The following is a 22,188-nucleotide window of genomic DNA, read 5'->3' on the forward strand; positions in this document are numbered from 1 at the left end:
CTTTCCCTACCCTCTACGTATATCCTTAGAGCATAGCCTTTGATCCCTTTGCATCTAAGCTGTAAGACTGAGCAAACGGAAGAAGATCTTTATCCCCTCCTGGCTCGCTCAAGTCATCACCTCTTCCATTGGTCTCGAAGTAGTGACTCGATTCGTACCTTTCCTTGCCCGTACTATGTCGACAATTCATTGCATCCCCAAGCATGTAGCCTTGTATCCTGTGCACATTTCGTCACTACATCTGCAGTGATGGACACCTACGTCCTCAGTGGATTTTTGGCGGTGGTCGCTAGCTTGTGGTACCTGCATGCAGACGTACGATTCCCGTGGAGTACTTCAGCACAAATTCCCTTTTTTTTTCGACCTCGTTGTCACCTGTTGGTCTTGTAGCATGCCGGAACCTTTCGACTGTAAGGACCATAGAGTCTCATGAGACTGTACCCTACCTTGTAGGTAGCCTGCCACAGCTGTAGTTATATTTTAGCGAGCACCCCAGCCTATCGAAACAGTCCCTTGCTGGAGATGTCTCTGTCGACCATTCTGCATCCAAGAACCTTTGAGTGTCCAGATTTGTAGCCCAAGGGACCTGTAATGATTATCTACTCTGTACCCAGCATGTTGAACCTGTTACTCGTAGGAACTGTAGTTTAGAAAGATTCAGCTCCTGCCGTATGTGATCAACATCCACTTAGCTGGTGGTTTAGTTACCAGCACCTGTTTGTTAGTGTAGAAACACCTGTTTTGGTTCCCATATGATGATCAAAAGATGCATCTCACCAGCTGGCTAGGAGCTAAGAGCCAAAATAATTCATCCCGATAACAAACGCCTGCCAAATGTTGATGTAGTTATTGTATTTGCCTCCTGTATCCTCATTATTTGCAGTTCGCGTTGTATTTATGTATATTTCTTCTTCATTTTCGAGCTTTCATTAGTGAATTTCATTTTTTCTCCTTCCTTTTTCTCATAATCATTCCTTTCGTCTACTTTGCATTTGAGATTTTGTCTATACATCTCTTCATTACCTAATTCAATCCTTTGATTTTTTCTTTTAATTTCTGTTTCTCTCTCATTACGTCATCACATACATTGTTTTCATCTTCTCTGGCCTTGTTCTTTATGATTCTTAATTGGTTTTACTTTTTTTCATATTTCCTTACTCATGTCTTTAGCTTCTGCTCTTACCAGCCTCTATTCTTTATCATTCCATCTTATTCCCTTTAAAGATCCTATCTTTTCCAACTCTCTCAGCTTCATTTCCCATTAAAGTCTTTCTCCACATTTCATTTTCTAAATTTCTTCCAAGTTGCTCTTCCTCTTTCTTATGTACATTACATTTCTTGTGCCAGGTCCTTGCGTGTGTGTCTTGTATACCCTTTTTGTTCTTCTCTCTCTTTCTGTTTTCTTCTTCCCAGTTCTTCCCCTTGTTCATTCTCCAGTTTTCCTCCCTGATCTTTACGCCCTCCTTGGCTGTCTTTCATGTTCCTAACTCTGCTATGTTCTTATTTCCATTATCTCTCTTTCTGATGATTTTTCTCACGTTTCCGGAGTTACATTTAAGTCTCCTTCTCATTTTAGTTTGTTATTATCCTTAGCTTTATCTTCCCTGTCTCTTAACACTTTCTTTCTGATTATTCTTATCTTCTTTTACATCTACTTTCTACTTTCTGTCTACGGGTGTATTATTCTCCAGCACTTCTGTCTACCATCGCGTACATCTCCCCGTCCCTCTGTCTCTGTCTGCCTCTCTCTCTCTCTGTAATCTTTTGCTTCTCCCTTATTTCCAACGTTATTTTCACCCATACCCCTCACTCTGCCTCACCCCTCACACCTTGTGTTGCAGATTTCCGAGGCTTCCGTGCCCGACAGGAGTGGGGTCCAGCGTTGGAGGAGAGGCTGAGCAGGCTGGTGGAGAAACACATCGACAACGCGGAGGAGGCGTCCCAGGCATTGCAGGTAATGTTGGAGAGGAATAGTCACTGGTAGCTTGGGAGAGTGAAGGCAGGTGGTGATGGGGGTGGTAGTAGTGATAATGGTGGTGATGGGGTGGTAGTAGTGATAGTGGTGGTGATGGGTGTGGTAGTAGTGATAGTGGTGGTGATGGGGTGGTAGTAGTGATAGTGGTGGTGATGGGTGTGGTAGTAGTGATAGTGATGGTGATGGTGATGGTAGTAGTGATAGTGGTGGTGATGAGGAGGAGGATAGTGGTGGCTATGATTTGTGAGGATTGATGGTGAGGTGATCGTGTCGATGGTGATGTAGTGGTGGTTGGTGGTGTATAGTGGCTGTGATGGTGAAATGGTTAGGAGTTATGACAGTAACTGGTTAGAACGGAGATGGATAATGGTAGATGAAGAAACTGTGATGGATTTATGGGAATTATTTCTTGATACAGGGACACGAGGCCTGTGGTCGTGGGTCAACCTGACAGCCGAAATGCAAAACAGGAGTAGAATGAACCAATGCTTTAGAACTTCCTGGTCATAACGTTCATAGGTCTCGTTTCATTTATACTCGAAACCTCATCTCATTACCAGAGCCATGAATATTAATCAGACCTTTTTTGAATGACCTGTCTGCTTGTGTATGTAACTACGTATTTGTCCAGCACGGGAAGGGAGGGTGTGGTTTCCACACACATGGGGGCCCCATCTCTTGAACATTTTTTTCTATTCCATAAGTTTTCAGTATTTTGTATGTTAAAAGTTCATAATTTAAACGCCTCAGTTCATTTAATTCATCCACTACTCTTACACCGTGCGTGTGTGGGTGTGTGTGTGTGTGTGTGTGTGTGACTAAGCCAACACTTAACGAAGGGCCTTCGACACCTCGCAGGACGAAGGTCTCACCGCTGACGAGGCCGCGATCATCATCCAGAAGTTCTGGGGTCGACACAAGAAGAGGAAGGAGAAAGAGGTGGTCCCGGAGAAACAGGTGGTTAAGGACAGCGGTCGTTACACCAACAGCAAGCGAATGACTGACCTCATCATGTTTTCTCAGAATGTAAGGAAGATCCCGTTTTCTAACGCTTCAAGAAGATCTATGATGTTCCAGCAAGTGGATTTTCTTGGTCCTTCATAGTTTTTGGCTCTGTGTTTGTTGGCATTGTCCATAGGGCCATATTCGCCTGCTTTTAGTGTTCGATATTGATGGTTGAAATGATGATGGGAAGATAATTACGTAATTAGCGTTATCTATTATCTATTCCGTCTCACTCTCTAACAGTCTCGAACACCTACCACAACATGTGCCTCTCTTCTATATACTTTCACCTTTCCTTCAGGTACACATGAATAACCAGGAGGCTCACAAGTACCTGAGGCGCCACAAGGCTGGTGTCCGCTTGGAGGAGGTTCGCGACCCGCCCAAGGACTACCGTCGACCCAAGGGCTTCAACCAGATCCCACAGATGATGCACGACCAGCGGAAGAGAGCGGCGCCCCAGCCAGTAAGTGGGAGCTAAGGACTGTGTGGGGAGGGCTGCTGGAGAAGAGAGTTGGTTGAAGTGAATGAGTGCGTAGGGGAGGTTTATGTGTTGGAGGAAGAGGAAATGTGTGAGAGGAAAAGAGAGAGACTGTGTGTGTGTGTGTGTGTGTGTGTGTGTGTGGCCTTGTAGTTAACCCTGTATCGTAAAGAGTTCAAAAAGCAAGGAAGATGCATAAGAGGAAAAAAAATTGCATATTGGAGTAGACTGTGGAGAGATGAAACGTCGGAGGTTTAAAGTGTGAGGGACGTAGGATAGAGTGATGACAGCAGCGGATGGAGGAATAATTGTTATCTAAAACTCGTGTAGTCTATTTTGATAAAAAAAAAAAAGACAGAAAGATAAAGTTATCTTGTGAATTGTGTTTCACTGTTCTTCTCTGTCAACATCCACACTTTGGTTCCACCCTTCAGCTTATGTATGGTCCCCATTCGCTTGCTCATACTTTCCCTGCCAGTCTCTTTCCAACCAGCATGATACCTTCAAACTGCATCCACATTATAGAGCTCATGTAATCCCTGCACACTACATCTTATCCCTCTGCATCCTACCACTGTACACCCCGTCCTACTCTTGTATACTTTATCATACCCCAGTACATCCCATCCTACCCATTTATTATCCATCTTACCTCTGCACACCCCATCTCACCCTTGTACACCCGATCTGTGTACCACATAAGTGTCCATTCATGTTCCATTCTACCTCTGTACAGCCTATCCTACCCCTATACACCCCGTCGTACCTCTGCACACCCCATCCTCACCCTTTCAACACCCATCCTACTACCCCTGTGCATCCCATCCTACCCCTGTACACCCCGTCCTACCCCTATACACCCCATCCTACCCTTGTACACCCCATCCTCACCCTGTACACCCCATCCTCACCCTTGTGCACCCCATCCTCACCCTTGTGCACCCCATCCTCACCCTTGTACACCCCATCCTCACCCTTGTGCACCCCATCCTCACCCTTGTACACCCCATCCTCACCCTGTACACCCGGTTCTCCCCCATTCCAAAGACTTGTTGACTCCCCGGCACAGACCACACAGGCACACAGCTCATTCCCTCCCTCAGCAGCCCACTATAGTGTTATCATCTCTCCGCAGCCAGGCAGCGGCGGCAACTCCAGGCCAGTCATCAAGATCACCTCCACCGACAACGTCTCCAACTACTACGACTTCCTGCAGGAGGAGATGCGCAGGTACGTCACCTGAAGACTTGCTGGTGTTGGTTTTCCCAGAGTAGGATTCGTACGGGAAAGAGACTCTGTTTTGGTTCACCTTGGGATCTGTGTGTGGGATGGGAATCATTTTGCATAGGATCAGATTCGTTTATGAGAGATGTTTGACTTGTTTCAGCTCGAGATGTTATCAGAAGGAAAGACTTTCCGTTTAAGGTTCACTTCGTGAGGCCTGCAGACGTATTATTTCTTTTAGTAAAGGTTTGAATTTATTCATATTTGCGAGAGCAAATATACACAACAAACAGAGAAACCCACACACGCATACACTAGGCGTAGGCTGGGTGTGTGTGGGTGTGTGAGTGTGTGTATACATGTGCATAGGAGTAAATTGGTTTACATATACACAAGGTTCAGAGACGGGGCAACCCGAGTGTAAAACTCTCCCAACATATCAAATCCTAATCGTGTACATGATAGGGTAAATCATCACATGGTACACATACAAGGTTGAGAGACATGAATGACAGAATTACAAAGACATGAATGACTGTATCGGCAGAAGCAAACTATTAGAAGGGAGTTTATCAGTTTTACCCTCAGTTCTTCTGATGATTTAAACCTTCCCAGCTGTGAGTGCGACAAACTTGGCCATATTAGTTATGTTCTTTGTTGCAGCACATGCATGAACGGGTCTTCTAACCCCCTTCCTGAGACCTCCTATCCACTGGTAATTCCCTTTCACTTATTTCTCTCTCTCTTTCTCTCCTGGCAACTGCAGCATCTTCTCTCCTCTACTAGTAAGAACACCCTGGCCTTGAGACTTGAATGAGTACGTCAGCCCCTTCAGACTGTGTTTCCCTAAATGCCTTTGATACTCTGATAATATTATATTTTCTCTCGCCTCTCCTCCCTCCCTCGCAGGAATGAAACCACCCTCCTTCCTCCCCCCAACGCGATATGTACATTCTTATCCTTAACAGACCATCCACCTTAGTGGTAGGGGAGGAGCATGTCAGTTAGAATACCTTTGGAAAAGCCTTCCATCCACCTTAGTGGTAGGGGAGGAGCATGTCAGTTAGAATACCTTTGGAAAAGCCTTTCATCCACCTTAGGGGTAGGGGAGGAGCATGTCAGTTAGAGTACCTTTGGGAAAGCCTTCTCTTCCCTCCCGACTAACAACACCTTACCTTCTAGTGCTACACCGGAGTTTAACCCTGACACGCCTTGGGATGCTCCTCTGGCCTCGAAAATCCACCATTCCAGCCATCGGCGGAGGTCAGTTCAGGTCGAAGTAAGAGTTGTTGACGCTGCTGTAACCAGAGGCTAGCTAGCCACGCATTAGGCTCCTCTCTTGTCCTGGGACTAACTCCACACTTTCTCTCTACACCTGTTGGGGTCTTCAGGTGACCCACCTCCTCCTCCTCCTCCTCCGCCGCCGCCGTTATAAACTGTAACTCATCTCGCCTGCTGTGAGGTGCAGGACGCAAATCTTATACGGTAATGTTAATTCTTTTGGCTCGTTGTGTCCTGACGACTGTAGGTCATAAGTTAGTCATACGATAATGTTGATTCTTTTCGTTCTACGCGTCCCTTCGCATCGCTATCGAATGGAGCAGAGGACGTTTTTTTTTGGAGTATTTAACATCAAATGTATTCCTAGGAGTGTCTTGTTCCGAATGTCATCTTACAGTAACCGTTATCTGTACCGATTGGATCCCCTTGTGAATACATGATGTGGCACTGGCATACATCGTTCCAAATTCATCTCTTGACATATGGGTTATCTTTCCCCCGTTACTGCATGGTTCACACTCATGTCAACGACCATCATTTACAGCTTTCCAGAAATGTATTGCTTCATCGGCGTGTCTCGAGTTTACGTATAACATGTTGTGGAAGTAACACGAAAAGCAAAACTCTTCTTGAAGTAGATGTCACACGGGGGATAATGCCAGCTTCAAAGAGCCATTAATCACATTGTCATGAAGTGGAATACGAGTCACACTTGCATGATACTTTACAAATTCACATTTGGAACTTCTAGGGCCTCGCCTGTTAAAATCCTATAGCGTTTCATCCTTATGAAAAGATACATTGCTAATGGAAGATGTCTTTTCCTATTCTTGTTCTTTTTCGACTGTGTTCTGGCTGAACAGTGCAGGCTATGTTCACACAGCAGCACCAGCTGCACCCAAGGTGGTGTCCCATAGCATATCTTCACATGCTTCTTGCTCACCCTTTCCCTGTATGATATTTATGTGACATGTGCACTGTAGAATTTGTGTTGCTTATACCTTGGTATTTGGTTTTAGATGTACGCACATAAGCACTGTATTGTATTTGAAATGTACTGTTATGTTTATGTAGATAAAAAGGTATTTGAACTCAATATGCTGAAATAGTGCTTGAACAACGTCCCCTTACTTAGTACATGCAAGGTCCTTCGACAGAGAGAATTCGAACCTTTTGCGCTCTGTCTGTCACAGGTTCGAATCCTCCTTGATGAAGGATAATATATATATATATATATATATATATATATATTGTACATGTGTGTATAGGTTTAGTGGTATGAATACATATATATATTAAGAAACAAACTGCAATTATGTTGAAAGAGTTGGACATGTGAAAACACATTTAACTATACACATTAATGAAAATCTGATATGGTAAAGAAAAAAATTTATTGACGTGACAAAATATTTATCTTTTCTCCATTGTGTTTGTTATACAGTGCAGCTGAGCAGGCAGGGGTGAAGGTCGACCTCCGGCAGGAGAAGCTGCAGAAGGTCAAGGAGGGTCTCAAGACGCAGAACATGGTCAATGAGGAGGAGTCAGAGGAGAAGCTGAGGCAGTGGAAGGGCGCCGTGGCTGTTGGGGCTGGCGTGCCCCCACCGGAGTGGAGGTCAGCACCCTAGGGCGTCTGTGGCTCTTACCTGCAGTAGTAGGTGGTGTTAGCTGAGGGAGGTGATGTGGCTGAACCCATTTGTGGTGGCGTTTAGCTAAGCCAGGTGGTGCTGGTCGCTCCTCATCTCTCAGGCGATGGTGGTAGTGGCATGCACTGTAGGGTGAAAGTGTAGAGGTCAGTAGGTGTACTGGGAAGCATACTATAGAGGAAGTTAAATCAGATCCAACGACTCGTTAACCTAGATTCACATTTACTGGCAATGGCCTTAGCCTCTTAAATGATTCGTTTATTCTTATAATCGGGGAGGGTTGTTCGATCGGCAAATACAACTGAAGTGCAAGACGCTTTTCCCAGCTGTGGTGGTAAGTTGCCAGACACATATGGATACATGGTGGACTTGATCATCTAGGAATGTCAATGAAGTCGGGAACCATTAAACCTTCATATAACTCATACCATCCCTTGTCGGTTCCTCATTTGAGGTACAGACTAGCGTAGTTAGATTATATTAGCCAAAATAGTCAATTTCTTGTGTAACTTTAGATGCTTCTTGAAGTATTCCTTCACCTACACCTTAGACTTATCAGCTGGACTAATACATACCCTCATCTACACAGGAGAATGGTCACACAGAGTTTATACATACCCTCACTTACATAGGGGACTAATAACCTGGATTAATGCATACCCCCTCATCTCCACAGGGAGCGTGGCACCTCCACCACCAACATGCAAGCGGCGTCGGAGCTCCGCCAGATGCTGCGCTCCAACCCCACGCCGCCCCCTAACAGACAAGCGCCCCAGCCGCCGCCACCTGTACACAACCAACCCAAACCATCACACAAACCCTCGCATAACCACGCTCCTCCTCCGCCACCGGTCAGGGAGGACGATGACTCGGGACCTTTCAACTTCAAGCAGTTTCTCAGAAAGACGACCTACGCGCCCACCGACACCATTAGGAAGAGGCAGCTCAAGAGAGATGGTGTTCAAGGGTACGGATCCGAGTATCAGATGTAGTCGCCTCTCCCTTGAACGCGCTTGGATCCTATACGTCGGTGATGAGAAGCGATCCGACTGGAATGGGTGTCTGAACCTGTCCAGTGGTGGACGTTGAGCGCAGAGACCGAAAAGGAGATCTGAGTTTGTACAGTATTGGAATTTTTTTTCATTTTTTTTTTTTAATCACTAGAGAATTCTGACGTAGGAACCTCTGGAGTAGAGTGAAATAACTTCAGACAACGACCGAATTTATTAAACAAATATGTATCTTTATTCTACATTATGCATGCAAAGTGGAGGTGAATAATTAAGGCCACACATTGCAGGCAATAGATAGTCATGGTAATATGTCGCTTTTTTAGTTTAAGAAATAGTGCGCGATGATCAAATTAAGTTTATGTTCAGCCGTGGCAATGGGGAAAATTGCTGTAGTTTCATTCGGTTAATTTGAGGTCATGAACTAAACTGTAAAGTATGGATATCATGAGGTTCCACATTCATTGTTCTCTAGTGCCCTCAGTGAGTTATATGAATGAAAGTATACGTGCACACTACATGACAGGCCCCGACCCCTTTTTTTTAGAGTAGGATCCAAAGTTCATGATACGAAAATGCCTCGATTTTGTGCGAAGTAACCGATTTCTACGAGTTAAAAATATTACCCGAGGACATACGGAATCAAACGTGTAGGACAGATTCTCGACAAAACTATAGCAAGAGTGTAAATGTTAGCAATGTGTCCCTTTGAATCTGGGTGTATATAGACCTAGCGGCTTAAGAGGACCTCATCTGCGGATTAGGAAGGAAGCTGGACCACTGGGGGTATATATATATTTTATATATATATTTTATATATATATATATTTTATATATATATATATTTTATATATATATATATATTTTATATATATATATATTTTATATATATATATATATATATTTTATATATATATATTATATATATATATATTTTATATATATATATTTTATATATATATATATATATATATATATATATATATACACGTAGGTGGCAGCAGACGACGGACCTGTACATAAACTGTGAGGCGGGAGTTGGAAGTAGGTGTCACTTGAGTGGGTGTCTGGCCGCTACACGGGGGAGAAACACCTCTTTTTTTTTCCTCCCCTATGCTAGTCATTTGTCCTCGAGCGGTGGGCACACTCTCCTCTTCAGTTCTGTTATTTCCTTAAAATCTCCCATCTCGATCTTCGTCAACACGTTGGTCGTTACCAGGCGGTGGCAGGGGAAGAAGCCTCCCCCCCCCCACCACAACTTCGAGTGTTGTCACCGTGGCAGCGTCTAAGACGAAGAGGCTCCAACTTCGAGTGCTGTCAGCGTGGCAACGTCTAAGAGGAAGAAGCTCCTACTTCGAGTGCTGTCACCGTTTCAGCCTCTACGAGGAAGAAGCCATAACTCCCGGGTTCTCTAGCAGCGACTAAGACGAAGGAGCCCTCAGCTTCGAGTGCCGTCACTGTGGCAGCGACTAAGAAGCTCCTTACTTCGAGTGCTGTCACCATGGCAGCGACTAAGACGAAGGAGCCCTCAACTTTGAGCTCTGTCACCGTGGCAGCATCTAAAAGAAGAGATGAATCTTGTGAAGACATTCGAGTGTTTGCTACTACTAGGATCATTCATTATAGTCAATGGATTCACTGTATTTATTAATCATTACGATACCAGTTCATGGTGTCTGATGACTGGGAATACAATCCCCCCCAAAACCATTACGTTGTACTGCTATCACAAGTGCATGTTAGGCCGATTTCCACCCACCTCAAAACCGTATCATCTCTTGACACGCTCTGAAGATTTTTCACTAAAGCTGTCAACGAACTTTTGTTAATATTCATTTATAGTCATACCAAGATCTGAGACAAACCTTCGCAGTTCATTAAATAACACGTTATATTACACTGGCTTTTTTATTCTAATATCACGCTTGAGCTGTCATACTAGATTGAAAATCTTTGTAACAGTTCATTAAGATGGATGCAAATATTACATATATAAATGTACTATACCTACCACTACGATACACACATTTATTTTCTTCCATACATGCTTGCCGTTTCCCACATGAGTGAGGTAACATTAAGAATATAGGACTGAGCTTGAGAGGAAAAATGTACCCGCCTGACTCCTTGCTCAGTTCCTTTTTTGGAAAGTAATACAAGAGGGGAGGATTTCGAGGCCCCCCCCATCACACACACACACACACGTGCTCCACTTCCAGTCGTTTAAGTTTCTAAATATCGTTCAGCGTTCCGGGCCTTCCACAGTACTTCATTAGCATTCCAAGCCTACTCACTACATCTCATTTAAGATCCCACAAAACTCACATTGCCATGTTTAGTGTCTGGAAGCCGTTGGTGCCGGTTTATTTAATCTAATTGCTTCAGAATCTCTTGCTCCCCTTCACAATACATTTGTTCGAACGCACACGTCTGTCTTCAGAGGCGTTCGAGCTCCCTGAGAACACCCCAGTCCAGGTCTTCGTTGTCGTCCTCCAGCAAGTCAGCGTTGCGGTCGTGGGTCTTCTGGGAGCGAGCCTTCTGGTAGCGACACCTGGGGTCCAGACCGTCGAACACTCCGAACCTAAGGAGAAATGTAGCGTCAGACACGTGTGTGTGTGTGTTGGGCAGACATCACCAGACCCATTTACTCCATCCTCAGGAGGAGCAAATCATTAAGCATCCCTTCCTCTCCGACGTTGACGGCACAACTGTGTAAACATCTCACACACCCCAGCCCAAGAAGCATACATATTTCTCCCCATTCTTCGCATCGTATGTCTCTCCTACCATCTACAAGTCTCTGTCTCTACCCCCAACCTACGTCACCTTTTGTCTCCCACCCTCATACATAAACCCTCTCCCCCTCCACACAAATCTCGGTCCCTCGTCTCCCCCACTTCCACAAAAAAAAAACCCTCCCGCACACAGCGCATTTCCTCCGACATACAACATTCATCGCGGGAGTCAGAGGCTCGTACTTTCTTGGGCCGTAACTGCTGATCTTCTGCCTGCAACTCTGGAAGACTCGATCCTGTCGGAAGGTGCTCATGTTCTCCTCCTGATACTGTCGGAACATCAGCATCGTCACCATCTGGAAGAAGATATCATCACCAAACTGAAGAACACACCCAACCACCACCACATCCAAAAACATGTACACAATCGCTGGCTAACTTAAAGAGTGGGAAACGCTATCGCCATTTGGGAATGTGGATTCAACACTACCTGAATAAGGGCTGTGAATTCATGATGAACAATGACTTCAGTTGTTTCGGGTCCATATTCATATCATCCATGTTTCCTGATACGTTCGTTTGCTCACAGCTCACCATGAACTTTGCCCATCGCTTTAAAGACACACATAAAGCAAACCACATTATCAACATCCCTTATGTTAGGCCACAGAGAGGGAGTTCCAAGTAGCTGCTTTGAAATTCAGTCACAGTTAGGAAAACTGAATCAGACAGTTTGTAACGGGAGAACCTTACCAAATACCTTGTGGGAGCCAGATGCCATACCAAGATTGATCACAACCAGATTAACTTGCCAGACGTACAGTCACAACCACAAAAAACCCTGGTAATACAGTCACAATCACTAAAAACCTGGTAACACATAGTCACAACCATCAAACATTTGGTAATACACACAGTCACAGCCACGAAAGTCCTGGTAATACACACAGACATAACCACAAAAGAAATCTTGCCATACACACACTCAAAAACCCCAGAGCTTTGTTAGACACATCATGACGACAACCAAACACCTTGCGCCAGGTGCACACACACACACACACATACACATATCGTCACAACCGACAAACAACTTACCACATACACGACCAGAGATCTACCAACCACAGCATGGCTCACTAAAATCTCTATACACAAACTCTTTCCCAGCCTCACACCTCATCAGCCATTGTCTCACTGACACATGCCATTACACATCCCATTATCAACTGAACTGAATTAGACATAGACCTGTTATGAGCCAGAATGGAGGACCAAAAAAACGCTTTACCAACCACAGTATTAAAACACACTTAAACCCCACCATGACAGCCAAGCATAACGTACGAACTTCACTGTCGCAACCAGGGATCTTTTAGCAACCCAGATGTCACACCAGACGCACTTCACGATCTAGTGACTACGGGCAAACACGCTTCGTGAACCCCATCCTCAAAATCAAGCTAGACATGTTGGTTACACCATCATTACGAGGAACTACATCCCTCGAGCCACATTGCTTCAAAAGAAAGCGTCACTATCCTCACCATCAGATCTATATACTTCACCATCCTCACTGTACGAGGACCACCATATAATCATTATCACAAATATCCTTCACTATCACAGCCAGACACATCACCAACCACAATACCATAGACCGAACATCTCACTAACCTCACCACCACGAGCAGAGACACCTAGCCAACCCCACTATAAGCAAACCAGTCACCTGGCTAACCCCCATCCCAGCGAACGGACCCACTTTACCATGCCGAGCACCACGGCCGCCAGGTGGATGTCGAAGAGGCAGAAGACGAAGACGGTGGCGAGGGCCAGGCTGAACCAGAACAGCGTCAGGAGTCCGCTGGCACCCCTGCCTGCCAGGATAGTCGCCTCCCTCTTTGGCACGCCGAGGAACCAGAGACAACGAGCCAGCAAGCGACACAGCCGCCCGTCGCGTCCAACCTGAAGCACAGACGTAGAAAAAACAGATAAATTCACGAGTCTTTTTAAAAGACATCAAGAGGAAAAATGCTTCATACGAGCTCAATTTTCATCAGAAAATGAAACAGATGAAATATAAGCATGATAGCTAATAAAGACCACTGATACATCTGTTATTCTTTAGCAAACTAACTTTTTACAAAACCTGAATAATAAATGAATTCAACAACATAACATACGAGATCGCCCTCATTTCAGCCAGATTCACCGGCTATAAACAATGATGCGAGGATAAAAAAGGAAGACGTAATAGCAACTTGGGTAAAAGCTTTGCGGCTGAAGAATGGTAGAACACTGGCACATAGATTACTTCCTGGTGCAGTAAATGCAAATACTATCAATGCTTTCAAACCAGTGCTAAACGGATACTTCATTTATATTTATCACTAAGTAATCCTGCTTCAAGAGGAACCATTTAACCCTCTCTTTCCCCGGGTACAGCCCTAATGCGATCGTTGTTAGAATGATTAGGAGCATTTTTCCGTTAATACATTCCTACAGAATTTCCACAGTAGTATGCTTTTCCCATACTACACGGTGCTTTTTACTTAATCTTTACCCTTGCTGGTAGTTGAGCCGGAGGGATAGGTGGGTGGGCGAGTAGGCATACTCTAAGTTCCTAACGTGTTTCTCAAACAAGATCTAGTTCGCTGAAGAGTAACAACAGCTGCTGCCTATTCGTTTGACTAAACCATTGTTCTGCATTAGTTCGAGATAACCATAGTCCTGCTACACTATCTACTGGAGCTATACCATGGAAAATAATGTTATACGGGAAGATAAAGTATTCTACAGCAGAGATCGTGTTCGTAGAGGCGGCGGTACATGGAAGTAACATAAGACAGACGTAAGACCTGATGGTCCATGACGAAGTTATCTACTAAAAGACGGCGGTAGTGTCCCGAGATCCTAATCTTACCCGTGACAGAAAGTAGACAGTTAAAGCAGACGTCACCTGGTTATCGGCGGCGAGATTGTGACAAGATTCTGAACACGGAGGTCGTCTGTTTACACGGACGATTAAGCCCAGAGGCGGATTTCTAGTGGGGTGGAGCGAGGCTGTTCTCTTGGTCTGTCTCGGACGCAGTGGTTGTGACGATTCTTTTTTTTTTTTCATATTTTGGAAGGAATCCGTTCGTATATCATAGAGTATATATGTTGAAAAGAGTCACAATTGAGCGCGCGATCAAGTATACTCCTATGAACCCACGGGGAAATGAAACGATAAGCTCCCAAGTGCACTTTAGTGTAATGATCACATCATTCTATCTAAAATCTAAGAAAAAATTAATATTTTTCCCGACCATATCCACGTTTGACATTGATTAAGTGACATTAATTCGACAGTGACAGAACAGCACAAAGTGAATTCCCACTGATGATGAGAATCATTTTTTCCCCACTGGAAGTCACATTCAGTCAATGGTCTAGCGTTACCAAGATCAGAAGTTTAGATACGGTAGATTCAATCTATATTCGATATATCAATTCAAGGAAGTTTTTTCAACTGTTCCACTGTCTAAATCATTACTCGACTCCCTTACTAAAATTCCTGAATAGTCACATGGGAGTTTAGAGAAGCTACTGGTCTAACACTATGGATGGTGGAAAAGATTGAGAGAAAATGGCATCTTAGCACACACTTAGATAAATTGGCTTTACAACGAATGCGTATAGTGAAAGCGCTATATTAACAAGTGAAAATGCTGATTTTATATATTAACACGTAAGAAATACAACAATAAATCATCATCAGTATCTTTTTTGCCTCATAACTAGAAGAATACTCGCGTCTTACAATAGAAGGGGAAGAAACATTTCATATTCATGAGTTCTAAAATATAATGTCAGAGATAATAAGTACACGGAGGGAAAGCTAGGTAATATGTGGTGTTGATTAGCGTAATACTATTTGAAACAGATAGGGAAATCAACAGAACCTATACAAGACTCGCTAAACTTGACACAAGTCTCGTATTTTACCAGAATTTTCAGTATTCATGTTGAAATGCACCAACGGCTCTGTTTTCACCTTCCTCGCGCCACTTAGCGAGAAATGGTCACTGAAGGAATAACTTGTGTGCAGTTAGAAGGTTTGCCCGCACTGGAGCAGGGTAGGTACACTTACTGGTCACATGAAATGAGATGGGTTACGTGCACTTGGACTGGTTACGTGTGGACTGGGACGGGTGTGTGTGTACTGGGATGGGCTATGTGTGCTGGGATGGGTTACGTACATTGGAATGGGTTAAACGTGCTAGGATCGGTTTGTGTGGAATGCGAACGCATACAACGCCCCTGAAATACTCGATGTGAAGACAAAAACCATAGATTCACGTACTTTTAGAATTATTTATTTATTTATTTTGCTTTGTCGCTGTCTCCAGGGTAAGCGAGGTAGCGCAAGGAAGCAGACGAAAGAATGGCCCAACCCGCCCACATACACATATATATACATACACGTCCACACACGCAAATATACATACCTATACATCTCAGTGTACACATATATATACACACACAGACATATACATATATACACATGTACATAATTCATACTGTCTGCCTTTATTTGTTCCCATCGCCACCTCGCCACACATGGAATAACAACCCCCTCCCCCCGCATGTGTGCGAGGTAGCGCTAGGAAAAGACACCAAAGGCCCCATTCGTTCACACTCAGTCTCTAGCTGTCATGTAATAATGCACCGAAACCACAGCTCCCTTTCCACATCCAGGCCCCACACAACTTTCCATGGTTTACCCCAGACGCTTCACATGCCCTGGTTCAATCCATTGACAGCACGTCGACCCCGGTATACCACATCGTTCCAATTCACTCCATTCCTTGCACGCCTTTCATCCTCCTGCATGTTCAGGCCTCGATCACTCACAATCTTTTTCACTCCATCTTTCCACCTCCAATTTGGTCTCCCACTTCTCCTCGTTCCCTCCACCCCTGACACATATATCCTCTTTGTCAATCTTTCCTCACTCATTCTCTCCATGTGACCAAACCATTTCAAAACACCCCCTTCTGCTCTCTCAACCACACTCTTTTTATTTCCACACATCCCTCTTACCCTTACATTACTTACTCGATCAAACCACCTCACACCACATATTGTCCTCAAACATCTCATTTCCAGCACATCCACCCTCCTGCGCACAACTCTATCCATGGCCCACGTCTCGCAACAATACAACATTGTTGGAACCACTATTCCTTCAAACATACCCATTTTTGCTTTCCGAGATAATGTTTTCAACTTCCAAACATTCTTCAAGGCTCCCAGAATTTTCGCCCCTTCCCCCACCCTATGATTCACTTCCGCTTCCATGATTCCATCCGCTGCCAGATCCACTCCCAGATATCTAAAACACTTTACTTCCTCCAGTTTTTCTCCATTCAAACTTACCTCCCAATTGACTTGACCCTCAACCCTACTGTACCTAATAACCTTGCTCTTATTCATATTTACTCTTAACTTTCTTCTTTCACACACTTTACCAAACTCAGTCACCAGCTTCTGCAGTTTCTCACATGAATCAGCCACCAGCCCTGTATCATCAGCGAACAACAACAGACCACTTCCCAAGCTCTCTCATCCACAACAGACTGCATACTTGCCCCTCTTTCCAAAACTCTTGCATTCACCTCCCTAACAACCCCATCCATAAACAAATTAAACAACCATGGAGACATCACACACCCCTGCCGCAAACCTACATTCACTGAAAACCAATCACTTTCCTCTCTTCCTACACGTACACATGCCTTACATCCTCGATGAAAACTTTTCACTGCTTCTAACAACTTGCCTCCCACACCATATATTCTTAAAACCTTCCACAAAGCATCTCTATCAACTCTATCATATGCCTTCTCCAGATCCATAAATGCTACATACAAATCCATTTGTTTTTCTAAGTATTTCTCACATACATTCTTCAAAGCAAACACCTGATCCACACATCCTCTACCACTTCTGAAACCACACTGCTCTTCCCCAATCTGATGCTCTGTACATGCCTTCACCCTCTCAATCAATACCCTCCCATATAATTTACCAGGAATACATAACAAACTTATACCTCTGTAATATGAGCGTTCACTCTTATCCCCTTTGCCTTTGTACAATGGCACTATGCAAGCATTCCGCCAATCCTTAGGCACCTCACCATGAATCATACATACATTAAATAACCTTACCAACCGGTCAACAATACAGTCACCCCTTTTTTAATAAATTCCACTGCAATACCATCCAAACCTGCTGCCTTGCCGGCTTTCATCTTCCGTAAAGCTTTTACTACCTCTTCTCTATTTACCAAACAATTTTCCCTAACCCTCTCACTTTGCACACCACCTCGACCAAAACACCCTATATCTGCCACTCTATCATCAAACACATTCAACAAACCTTCAAAATACTCACTCCATCTCCTTCTCACATCACCACTACTTGTTATCACCTCCCCATTAGCCCCCTTCACTGAAGTTCTCATTTGCTCCCTTGTCTTAAGCACTTTATTTACCTCCTTCCAAAACATCTTTTTATTCTCCCTGAAATTTAATGATACTCTCTCACCCCAACTCTCATTTGCCCTCTTTTTCACCTCTTGCACCTTTTTCTTGACCTCCTGCCTCTTTCTTTTATACCTCTCCCACTCATTTGCATTTTTTCCCTGCAAAAATCGTCCAAATGCCTCTCTCTTCTCTTTCACTAATAATCTCATTTCTTCATCCCACCACTCACTACCTTTTCTAATCAACCCGCCTCCCACGCTTCTCATGCCACAAGCATCTTTTACGCAAGCCATCACTGCTTCCCTAAATACATCCCATTCCGCCCCCACTCCCCTTACCTCCTTTGTTCTCACCTTTTTCCATTCTGTACTCAGTCTCTCCTGGTACTTCCTAACACAAGTCTCCTTCCCAAGCTCACTTACTCTCACCACTCTCTTCACCCCAACATTCTCTCTTCTTTTCTGAAAACCCCCACAAATCTTCACCTTCGTCTCCACAAGATAGTGATCAGACATCCCTCCAGTTGCACCTCTCAGCACATTAACATCCAAAAGTCTCTCTTTCGTGCGTCTATCAATTAACACGTAATCCAATAACGCTCTCTGGCCATCTCTCCTACTTACATACGTATACTTATGTATATCTCGCTTTTAAACCAGGTATTCCCAATCACCAGTCCTTTTTCAGCACTTGAATCTACAAGCTCTTCACCATTTCCATTTACAACACTGAACACTCCATGTATACCAATTATTCCCTCAACTACCACATTACTCACCTTTGCATTCAAATCACCCATCACTATAACCCGGTCTTGTGCATCAAAACCACTAGCACACTCATTCAGCTGTTCCCAAAACACTTGCCTCTCATGATCTTTCTTCTCATGCCCAGGTGCATATGCACCAATAATCACCCATCTCTCTCCATCAACTTTCAGTTTTACCCATATCAATCTAGAATTTACTTTCTTACACTCTATCACATACTCCCACAACTCCTGATTCAGGAGTAGTGCTACTCCTTCCCTTGCTCTTGTCCTCTCACTAACCCCTGACTTTACTCCCAAGACATTCCCAAACCACTCTTCCCCTTTACCCTTGAGCTTCGTTTCACTCAGAGCTAAAACATCCAGGTTCCTTTCCTCAAACATACTACCTTCCTCTCCTTTTTTTCTCATCTTGGTTACATCCACACACATTTAGACACCCCAGTCTGAGCCTTCAAGGAGGATGAGCACTCCTCGCGTGACTCCTTCTTCTGTTTCCCCTTTTAGAAAGTTAAAATACAAGGAGGGGAGGGTTTCTGGCCCCCCGCTCCCGTCCCCTTTAGTCGCCTTCTACGACACGTGAGGAATGCGTGGGAAGTATTCTTTCTCCCTCTTAAAATACCATCAGAAATAAGGTAAAGATGAAGGTTGGTGAACTCTTCACAGGATCATTATATGTAATATAAGTCCTTCATATACTTTTATACCTTATCTAAACTCGCATTTTCCCTGATCTTCACAGCCCTCCCCACTTTCGGCACATTTTTGGAGGATGAATTAGAACGATGTGGTATATAGGGATCGACGTGCTATCATTGGACTGAACCGGGCCATGTTAAAGAGGTCGGGATAAACCCTGAAAAGGTCTGTGGGGCCTAGTTGTGGATAGGGAGTCTGTGGGGCTTAGTTGTGGATAGGGAGTCTGTGGGGCTTAGTTGTGGATAGGGAGCTGTGGTGGCAGTGAATTACTCGAGAAGCTTAGAAAATTAGCTGTGAGCATATGAGGCCTTTCGTTGTCTGTTCCTAACGCTAAATCGCTGAGGTGGGGAACGATGAACGAGTATGACAGACATATAAATAGAAAATAAAGAATATAGACATTAATCACACAGACGTTCCTACCATTTCATAAATAATTTCTATCAATTTTCGCTTTTATTGTGATGTCAGCAAGAAGCTACGTTATGTACCGTATAGCTTCAAGGCTGCGCTTCAATCAGGAGCTGGGAAATGATGGACTCCTTTAGAATGATAAGGTTTTTAACGAGACTGTACTCATTTTCGTCCTATGACGAAGTTACAGACTCATCAAAGGAGGCTTTTTACAAGCGTTACATCCAGAAGGTGGTGGAGTTTGGTTATATATATGGCTGGCTACACATGTGGTAGGACTACTGTACAGTCAAAAATTTCCCTAAATCTACCGTTGCTGGTTGAAGTCGCGTCTCTGAACCCTGACACAGCAACTCGCCCAACAACGTGAAATACTTTCCCATAATCCTATTGAATCTATTCCGAGTGTTTTAGAGAATACGATCTGACCCCCTAAGCGTCCTGAATCGTTTACGAGCCAACGGTTGTTCAACGAGCAGTCGAACAGCTCGGAATGGAAGAGTGGTTCGCGTTCCTCGCTTCATCTCGAAGCAAGATTCGAAAAGTTCGTTGCACTAAGATTCACACTCATGGAAGATTCCCCCTAACCCCCCAAACCAGCCTAGGGAACCCAAATGCCATACCTTAATACCACAAAACAGACAGACACATGGGTATTAGCAGACACAAGATCTAAAACAAGTCAATCACCGTTTTGGTTGCTTCAATAAACAATTAACGTCTAATTCTGTGTATGTTTCACACACCTCCACCTCCCTCCGTCCTTGCCACACAAGGTTCTTACCTGAATAGCCACAAAGGCACTCCTAAGTATCCCATGACTGTCCTCCGACGATGTGTGTTGGTCATCCATCATGTCGTCTGCTTAATTTCACTACCGTCACCAAATGAGCCGGAGCTGATCGCCCGGAATACCCACTACCACCTGATCACTGCCTGGTCGAAATCACCGAAGCACTTTTGTTACACTTTGAGGTCGCCTTTAAGAAGGATGTTTGGACCACTACACTTAGAATTTTCAGGCAAAAAGTACCGAAATGTAGGAGGTGTTCACTGTTGCTACGGGGCGAGTGGCTGAGAGGGAGACAAAGGCCTGTATTGTTGTAGCAAAGATGCGAAACTTCTTTGACTAGTCTGTAACACTCCTCATCCTGTAACTGGCAACTCAGCATATACGCACACCCTAAAACATAACGTCCAACAGTTTATTTTGGCAGTCGACCGCGAGATGGCGTTGCTGTTGGTCATACCGTGTTGGTGGCGACATCTGTCTTGTTTATATTCTTAGGAACATTATTGCCCCTGCAGCTTATGAGCCATACAACCCATCACGAGTCTGATTTGAAGAAAAAAAATGCTTATTCTACGTAATATTAATCAGGTCCTAGTGGACACAGACGATATTCATCTCAAAACACTGGAGTAGTCCATGGCTATGTAGAGACGACGGGAAAGGACAGGGCAATGAGCAACCCGGGAGATTCTTCACTGTAATGTACACGCCACACCCTAGCCTTGGAACTGTCGCCAAGAGAACGTCCTCTGAGAATTTAATACTTCCTTTTTTCCCCTCTCTCTCATCTCAACCAACGTAACGTAGGACTAACTAGCTATGTCATGTTCAGCTCCCGTTTGTTCCCGTGATATTTATATGTGTTTCCATCACCTGGCTTCCTCCTCCTTCCCTCCCTCCCTCTATTTTTCTATATGTCATGAAGGTTGTCGTACGTATTGCTGAGGGGAGCGCTACGCCCGCGCTGTTTCATTTCTTTCGCTAGTGTTATTGTCTCGACGACTTACAGGCACAGAGCCAACATTAAAGACACACACACACACACACACACACACACACACACACACACACACACTCGGGAATCAATACGGCCCCGTACACGGGTCCTCTGGGCCGTATGGGTTCGGATCCTGGGTGCGGCTGTCGTCCCACACCCAATCCCAACTGTTCATCTTCCCCTCGGTGCTAGTCGATTAAGCTGGTGTGTGTGTGTGTGTGTGTGTGTGTGTGTGTGTGTGTGTGTGTGTATACACAGGAGTAAAAACATAATACAAATACACAAGATAAAGAGACCGCAATACGAGTGTAAAACTCTGTCCCCGTAATACAGAAATATGTATATTACACACATACATACACATACACATACACACACACACACACACACACACACACACACACAATGCCTTGCTAGCCTCCTAAACTTTTTTTTCCCGCAACTTGGAGAAACGCAAGACCTTGGTGACACTCCCCTTCGTAGACTTGACTAAGGCTTTCGACTTGGTCAACCATAACATCAACATAAAGCCAGCCATCGATCTGGGACTATGTGAGTGTCTCTTCTCGTGCCAGGCGGACTTCCTGACCGGGCGACACCAAACCTTCTGTTTTAGCGGAGCC

General features: G+C 44.4%; 2 protein-coding genes across 9 annotated transcripts in view; one reads left to right on the top strand and one right to left on the bottom strand.

The window, feature by feature from the left end:
* LOC139757821 (myosin-IIIb-like) overlaps positions 1–9,428 on the top strand; it is a 75,043-nt gene extending 65,615 nt beyond the window's left edge. For 5 of the 8 annotated variants that reach the window (XM_071678694.1, XM_071678701.1, XM_071678695.1 and 2 more), the window contains 7 exons: positions 1,842–1,954; positions 2,834–3,001; positions 3,282–3,446; positions 4,597–4,691; positions 5,868–5,948; positions 7,411–7,581; positions 8,289–9,428. In XM_071678694.1, the coding sequence (XP_071534795.1) occupies positions 1,842–1,954; positions 2,834–3,001; positions 3,282–3,446; positions 4,597–4,691; positions 5,868–5,948; positions 7,411–7,581; positions 8,289–8,604 (1,109 nt within the window). In that variant the 3' untranslated portion in view covers positions 8,605–9,428. The remainder of the gene's footprint in view (positions 1–1,841; positions 1,955–2,833; positions 3,002–3,281; positions 3,447–4,596; positions 4,692–5,867; positions 5,949–7,410; positions 7,582–8,288) is intronic. The other 3 variants (XM_071678700.1, XM_071678702.1, XM_071678699.1) reach the window with 2 other exon arrangements.
* An 824-nt stretch (positions 9,429–10,252) lies between these two features.
* Positions 10,253–20,862, bottom strand: LOC139757823 (uncharacterized). Its single transcript, XM_071678705.1, has 4 exons — positions 20,560–20,862; positions 13,128–13,325; positions 11,601–11,713; positions 10,253–11,203 (listed from the first exon to the last, which is right to left on the bottom strand). Exons 1-4 carry the CDS (start codon positions 20,629–20,631, stop codon positions 11,059–11,061), a joined length of 528 nt encoding a protein of 175 aa, XP_071534806.1. The 5' UTR covers positions 20,632–20,862; the 3' UTR covers positions 10,253–11,058.
* Between the last annotated feature and the right edge of the window lie 1,326 nt (positions 20,863–22,188).

The sequence above is a fragment of the Panulirus ornatus genome, chromosome 28, assembly GCF_036320965.1.
Source record: "Panulirus ornatus isolate Po-2019 chromosome 28, ASM3632096v1, whole genome shotgun sequence".
Classification (NCBI taxonomy): domain Eukaryota; kingdom Metazoa; phylum Arthropoda; class Malacostraca; order Decapoda; family Palinuridae; genus Panulirus; species Panulirus ornatus.

Excerpts from the sequence above, each read along its gene's own strand:
- LOC139757823 (XM_071678705.1), bottom strand. The coding sequence starts at position 20,631 with ATGATGGATGACCAACACACATCGTCGGAGGACAGTCATGGGATACTT. Across the intron at positions 11,714-13,127 it reads CGGCCGTGGTGCTCGGCATG|ATGGTGACGATGCTGATGTT; the intron begins GTAAAGTGGGTC and ends ATCTTCTTCCAG. Across the intron at positions 11,204-11,600 it reads AGCAGTTACGGCCCAAGAAA|GTTCGGAGTGTTCGACGGTC; the intron begins GTACGAGCCTCT and ends ATTTCTCCTTAG.